Source organism: Eucyclogobius newberryi, unplaced genomic scaffold, assembly GCF_026437365.1.
Source record: "Eucyclogobius newberryi isolate DKJ021-1_F unplaced genomic scaffold, fEucNew1.0.hap1 SCAF_8, whole genome shotgun sequence".
Classification (NCBI taxonomy): domain Eukaryota; kingdom Metazoa; phylum Chordata; class Actinopteri; order Gobiiformes; family Gobiidae; genus Eucyclogobius; species Eucyclogobius newberryi.
In genome coordinates, this window is record NW_027316500.1 from 7883682 (window position 1) to 7891072 (window position 7391).

At 38.3% G+C, this 7391-nt stretch overlaps 1 protein-coding gene across 1 annotated transcript in view; it reads right to left on the minus strand.

The window, feature by feature from the left end:
• Nucleotides 1-2720: 2720 nt before the first annotated feature.
• rmdn2 (regulator of microtubule dynamics 2) overlaps nt 2721-7391 on the minus strand; it is a 36145-nt gene continuing 31474 nt past the window's right edge. The window contains exons 6-9 of the mRNA XM_072437271.1: nt 6938-7036; nt 5567-5620; nt 3887-3967; nt 2721-2905 (exon numbers count right to left, since the gene is read on the minus strand). Of these exons, the coding sequence (XP_072293372.1) occupies nt 2852-2905; nt 3887-3967; nt 5567-5620; nt 6938-7036 (288 nt within the window). The 3' untranslated portion in view covers nt 2721-2851. The remainder of the gene's footprint in view (nt 2906-3886; nt 3968-5566; nt 5621-6937; nt 7037-7391) is intronic.

A 7391-nucleotide genomic window follows, 5' to 3' on the forward strand; every position in this document is an offset into this window, starting at 1 on the left:
TCAAATGTGGGACACACGCCGACTTGTTTTCAGATTCCTGAGGACGGAATCAGCCTGCAAACATTACACAGAGACATGACATGTATTACCATTGTACAGGTTTAATGAGAGATTCCATTTGTGCTAATCATCAGTTTACAAGTAATGGCATACAGTAATGTTGTCGTAATGGTTCACAAAGGTGTTTACCAGGCACTTATTCATCTAGTTTAAGTGGATTTAGTGAGTAAGATGAACTAAAAGACGCATACTCTGCATTATTTGTATTTGATTAGGATTTAAACATGCTTTTGAGTATATTTACTGTTGCATCTCATGTTCAACAACCACAGATTACTTTCCATCGTCAGGATTTGGTGTTAGCCCTCCATCTACTGGCAGCAGGGGGAATTGCCATGGGGAAATGAGCAAAAGCTAGCTTCCCCCGAGACGCTAAAACAAGCACACGATCTTAATGAACACAATATGGCCGCGGAAATGCTCAGAACGAGTTGGGCGATTATTCATAGAGACTTACGGAGCTCGGACCCTGACCTTCATCAAAAACAAAGCTGGAGTTGTATTTAGTGTCGTTTGTGCTCTTTTATTACATGATTAAAGGCTCAAAAGAGTCGATACTGCATTATATGTGAGCTTCAAAATCTTTAGTAGATTGTCTTTTTGTTATTGTTCAAGCAAAGAAGTAGTAGTAGTAGTTGCCAGAGATCATATATATTTTAAATCCAGAGTAAAAATGCAGTTACTAAATGAGACGGTCCCTCATCTGCTTGAAGAGTGGGTCCAGCTCGACTCAGACGGTCCCTCATCTGCCTGAAGAGTGGGTCCAGTTCGCCTCAGTCGGTCCCTCATCTGCCTGAAGAGTGGGTCCAGCTCACCTCAGTCGGTCCCTCATCTGCCTGAAGAGTGGGTCCAGCTCGACTCAGACGGTCCCTCATCTGCCTGAAGAGTGGGTCCAGCTCGCCTCAGTCGGTCCCTCATCTGCCTGAAGAGTGGGTCCAGCTCGCCTCAGTCGGTCCCTCTTCTGCCTGAAGAGTGGGTCCAGCTCCAGTCTCCCTCGTGTCCGTCTGTCCGTCTGTGAGAGTCGGATCTCTCCTTCACTGGAACTCCTCCAGGTTTCTACGCTTTTTTCCCAAAGAGGTTTTTTTGTAGTTTTTCCTGGCCGAGAAGGAGAGTCTAAGGACAGAGGACCCTGGGACATCGTCCCTCGCCACCACAGACATTGTCTGACTCCATCGCCACCACAGACATTGTTGATTCATTTCTCCCTGTGGCCCTCAGAGGCAACTGTTGTTGTGATTTTGGGCCTTACAAAAATAAATTGATTTGATTTGATGATTTGATTACTGTGTTCCTCTTTTAAGAAGGATCAGAAAATACTACTTTCTAGGATCAAAACTGTATATTTAAAGTATAATTCGTGGTAAAGTATTTATTATTTATAGATTATTTATGTTGTCATCCAAAATGTATATCACAACCTCCTCTTGAATAAACAAAGAACATAAAATACAATACTAAATGTCTTAATCTCTTTCCATGAACCATTACTTAACAAAATCACTATTTATAAACTCTTTATTTGTTTCACATGATGATTTTGTTAAATGACGTTAACATTTTTGAGCTGTAACTATTTCTGGATGTTTACAATTGGCATAACTTTCATTGCACATGTACAAAAATATGCAAAGTGACATGATAATTCTTTATATATATGCTTTTACAATGAGTTCTGACATTAGATATGCACTTAAAACCTCTCATGCGTCGTCCCAAATGAAAATAAATAATAAAGGAATGTACATGATTACAACAGGAACATAGTTAAAATCTATGAATCGTCTTTAGTGTACCTCATATTTGTCTGTAAACTAAAAGGAAAAGCAGCAGTTGATTGTATCTCAATCCAAAAAAGATAAAAAAATGACTCTTCAAAAAGTCTTAAAAGGAAAAAAGTTCAAGCGAAGCACCATGAAATCACACTTTGTATAAAAAGAACAAAAAAACAAAGTTGTAATTTATGTAAAATGGGATTAAAGTAAGCGTTATCTGACAGGTTTAGTTAAGACATGTCCATAGTCAACATTTTAATTATTAATTGAGTTTTACACTGATCCAAACAAATTAATTTGTTTTTCTTTTACTCTAAACACTTTAATAACTCACATATTGGTCTAATTTTTATATTGATTGATAATTGGATAATTCTCTCAACATATAAAAAAAGAAGAAATGTTCACCAAATTCACAACAAATAATACAATTCAATTTTTCAGTCAGTTCCATCATTTTTCTGCTGATTCATGTATTTAAAGGTGACTATGTCGTCTTCTCTGGTGAACAATCCACCATCTGCTCGTCGGCTCAGCTCCTGCGCCGTAGCTTTGGCCTGAAATGTTCCGCAGTACGGCATTACACTGATCTACCTGCGTGGACACAAGCGAGAAACACCACCTAGCCAAGTTACAGGTCAGATCTGTGGCGAGGCGATCCCACAGTTAAAACACCAGTGATTCAAAATATGCCAGACATAAAAAGGTTAATGCCACACTCTGGAACATTTGAGGCAAAGCAATATTCACTCCCCAGACCTTTACATTCAAAACATTATTTTGAACACGTTTTTACACGGAAAGAGCCACATTTGCACTAAAATAACACACAGAACGTAATGAGAACAATCAGAACGTTGATTTGTGATTCTTCCGATCAGAAAGTCAGGACGGTTCAGAGCACTTTTCTGCTGCACCAAGTTAAAGCCGCCGGCTCCTGGACACTCACGGAGTGGAATAATCCCTTTAAACACCTTTTATATCCTCAGACTCAAATATGAGACCAGGCCAAGGCTCTGTCAAACTCCCAAAGCCGGGATCAGGACGTCCAGCTCCTTCTGCGCCTCCAAATCCTGGAAGGAAACACACACCATGTGTTTTAATCCGTTTGTGTTCATTCTTTATCTATGATTTATGGGGTGAATATGAGTAAAGTCAGACACAATTCTCTATTTTTGTTTTAAATGAAAGGCCAAAGTCTTGGATGTGATTCAGTTTCAAAAAGCGCTAAAGAGATAGTTTTTGGCATTGTACAAAACACCACAGAAGCAGCAGTATCTCAAATGAATAATGTCAGAAATAATATTCCTTCTCAAACACATGTTGATTTAAGTCATATTGTTAGGTTCTATTTGTAAAGGGCGACACAGATCATTACATTTTTGTGGTGAAAACATTGAAAATCCTAAAAGCAGAAATCTTCTACTATTTATATTTAGAAAGGCTTAAGATTAAATGAAAAAGTCTGGTCTGTCATTGGGCTTTGCCAACACTTCACCCTGTGCTTTCACTGGTAACTTTTATGTCATAATTTGTGCCATAAAAACAAAACCATCTTGTTTATTTGACAGACATCAATAATTAGTATGAGGTGAATATAAGTGACATGTGATTTTAAAATACAAAGGATCAAACTTGACGGTCACTTTTTATTATCAAAGCCAAACCTTATCATGCATTTTATTTAAGAATGTAAGAATTTAAGAACGTAATGAGATAATGACCATAAGTTTATATGTTAATGTTATAAAATATCAATAACATATGGATATGCTAATATGTTTTTGTAGTTATCAATAGAACTTTCCAGTCTGTCTCACTAAAATGCTCTGGTTAATTATCTTTATTGTTATATATAGTTCTTTTTGGTGCTTCTCTCTCATTCTGTCTGATAAATAAGTAAATGTGTGGTGTTGAGTGAGTGCGGCTGCCATGCGGTTCCCTTTGTTTGCAGCGCTTACACCTTTAAAGTCAGAGATTAATAACGGATTGTTACATTAACCCCGGGTCACGGAGGAAAAACACGAGCTTGAGCCTGGAGCGCTCGACTGTACCTCTTTTATTTGTGCTTGTGCCGAGTTTGCAGCGTGGCACATCCTCCGAGCCTGCTCCTTCTGCCCCAGGTCTCTGTAACACTGTCGAGCACAACAGCACGTGTCAACAACAACAACAACAGCAGCACGTGTCAACAACAACAACAACAGCAGCACGTGTCAACAACAACAACAACAGCACGGCCCCAGCGCAGACCACGATCAGCACCAAAACTTTGTGACTGAATAAAAATCAAACTCTCAATCAATTTGGTGCAGAATACGGTTCAGTTTTTACAGCCAAATCAATACTGTATTTCCCGGATCCACTTCTTTATTTCTTATTTACCGTATTTTCCGGACTATAAATTTTTTAATAATAACTTTTTTCATCGTTTTGGCCGGGGTGCGACTTATACTTATATACTTATACTCTGGAGCGACTTATATGTGATATTATTTGTTATTTTCACACGCATTTCATACTCCAGTGCGACTTATATATGTTTTTTCTTCTCTATTATGCATTTTTGGGCTGGTGCGACTTATAGTCCAGTGTGACTTATGGAGGCATAATGGAGGCAAAAGTGGAGCAGAACATGTGATTTCAATAGATAAACTGGGATTAACCTCAGAATATCACACAATAATGACATTTCAAGGCGGTTTCAGTGAATGAAAACCCCTCAGACACATGTGAGTGACATCAGAGCCTGGTTTAAACACATTTACTTCTGTATTTTACCTTATTTGTTTATTTATTAGTCGATTATGTCAGACACTTGGCATTTTTGATGAAGACAACATCATTCAATCAATCAACAGTAACAGAAATGCTGAACGCACAGTAGTTTTTCATTTTAATTACAGATAAATCACACACTTTACCACAAATTGTACTTTATGTGAGTCTCAAATACAATTTTTTAAAGGACATTTCAACCCTGCAAAACTGTCGCCTCCATGACAGAAGTTTGAACAGGTCTTTGCCATCTTTGTTACTTTTTTAAGTACAGTTTTTATTACACATTCTTTTTCACCCTTTGTTAGAACATTGTAATGCGTGAGCTATGTTTAATGTGGATCAATAAAAAGTGTTAAAAGCGATGGTGTTCTTTGATGTAGTAATGTTTGTTGTACTTTAAACGTCAGTACAAGTTATTCAAGTTATTCTAACGCAAACACTATGTACACCAGGAGACAAACTATTTGAACAAGTTGCACTGAAATAACGCTATTTTTTGAGAGAAATATCCAAACTTATGAGCCACAAATATTGAAACTTATCATCATTTGTCAGGCTTCGGCTTCACAAACTTGTCATGTTGATCTTACAGCTTTCAACTGACATCAATCACGCCTTTGGCAAATGTGAAAACAATCATTTCACTTTTGTTTACGTGCGCCGACAGAGAGGACGTCGAGCTTCGTGCCAGTTTTTGTTTCATGTGAACAGACCCAGTAAATACAGCGATACGAACCATAAACCAGGACAACAAATATGCAATCTGATAAACAGGCAAACTCTACCATCAAGTCTAAAGGAACCGTATGCAAGATTTTGAATTCAAATGTCATAAACTTGACCAATCAATAGTTTTAACACCAATTTATTGTTAATTTGCGCAAACATTGGACACCGTTTGCGTTACGTGATTGGGTGTTTCGTGCTGTTCTTGCCGCTTCAAACTCAAAACTGACCTTTGCGAGATAAACATAGTTGAGCTTGGAATATCCCGGCTGGATTTCTTCAGCCTGAAAAACATTGCCAACAGGTTATTACTAACAAGTGTTGGCAGAGTTAAACAGACAGCCACTGCTTTGGGTCACGACGTGCAAGTCTCGACGCGGTCCACTTAAATCAACCGTGGAGAGCATAAGCACGAGACTGGAGCTGGGGAAATCTTGGCTGGGAGCAGCAGGGTTCAGATCGGTGCTATATAAACAGATGAAATGTGGGAACGCGCAGATTAAGTCGTTTTAAATGCTGTGGGTTTGGCCTAAGACAACCGCTGCAGGTACAGAAGCGACCTGGAGGCATGTTGCAATCGAGAAAAAAAGAAGCCCTAGACAAACATGACGCGAGTGAAGCGGAGCGTGCCTCATAAACAGAGAAATGTGTCACGATTAAAACAGCTCCCGTGAAGTTTTAGAAGTCGTTCGGAGCAAAAGGACATTTTGGAAAGTTCCCCCGGCGCGATGAGCAATTAGCGTGGAGTGCTTTTTAATCTTGCTGCGCTTTGAAGTTATGTTAATGATGGCGCAGCGCGGCTTTTCATGTGGCGAACCTGCGTTTATAAATGTATAAATATTGTTGAGATCATAGTGTTTGACTAGAACATTAAAATATACTTTGAATAGAATTTAGAAAACCTTTATTTCCAATGAGGACAATTTAATGTTGCAATGCAAAGTACAAAGACAAAATAGTAATATGTTGTCGAAAATAAAGTATGCATTAACTGGAAAGTAGGGGCAGAGTGGTTAGACTTATAATTATTATATAAAGACTTGCAATATAATTTACATTGCAATCTCCTGTGTAAATAATCAGTGACTTTGTTGCAGCAGCTCAATAATAAGAGAACATTAGTCGCAATTCAGCAAAAACATTTGAATTGACCTTTATTTTAGTGGATATTTATAGACATGTGGTAATGGAGTAACAGTAATAAGGATACTGTGTAAAATCTGAATACTTTTGGTTATGTTTGGTGTATTATTGCTTTTTGTTTTGCTTTTGAAGATCGAAGTTGGCACGATAAACTCTGAATAACTTCTGCCAACATCTGATCATGGACTCATGCTGTTGCTTTGATTGGTTTTATTATTTGATTATTCTGGTAATAAATGATAGAAACAATACATTAAAATGAAAAAATAGAATCACGCAAACGCTACCTCTGCTACAGCACTCTTAGTCGAAGTACTAATCGTAGTAGAAGTGCAAAAGTATGAGCTAAACTGATTCAAAACTGGTACAGAGACTATATTATGAGGATGGATGCATTAAAAAAGAATCAAAAGTTCTATATTTTTCATTTTGATCCAGCTGTAACAAACGGCATGCACCTTTAAGAAGTTCCCGAGCGCGTCCTCCACGGTGGCACTGGGGGGCTCGCCGAATAACGTGGCAGCCACTTTTCTCTCCAGCCACGACAACTGAGCCACCTGAAAACAAAACAAATGTGTCAACAGAGTCAAGGCAAGGACTGCGCCGCGATCCGGTGTCAAACGAACAATCCGCCCGCACCGAAGCACTAGGTCATGTTTTGAAATGAAAGTACGCAGCAGAGTTTCCCCTTAAATCAATACAAAGCACAGTGCTCGGAAGGTATATATTACAGATCACTTTCCCACTGAGTCCTGAGTGGAAAATCACATCCAAACTGCAACTGCAACTTATGTCCATTGTTTGTTTATGTGGTTGTTTATGATGTCTGTTTTGTGTGTTTTTTTTTAAACTGCAAATGGCAATTAAAATAAACGAAAGTAACATTTTTAATTTTCTTTTTGATGTCTCTTT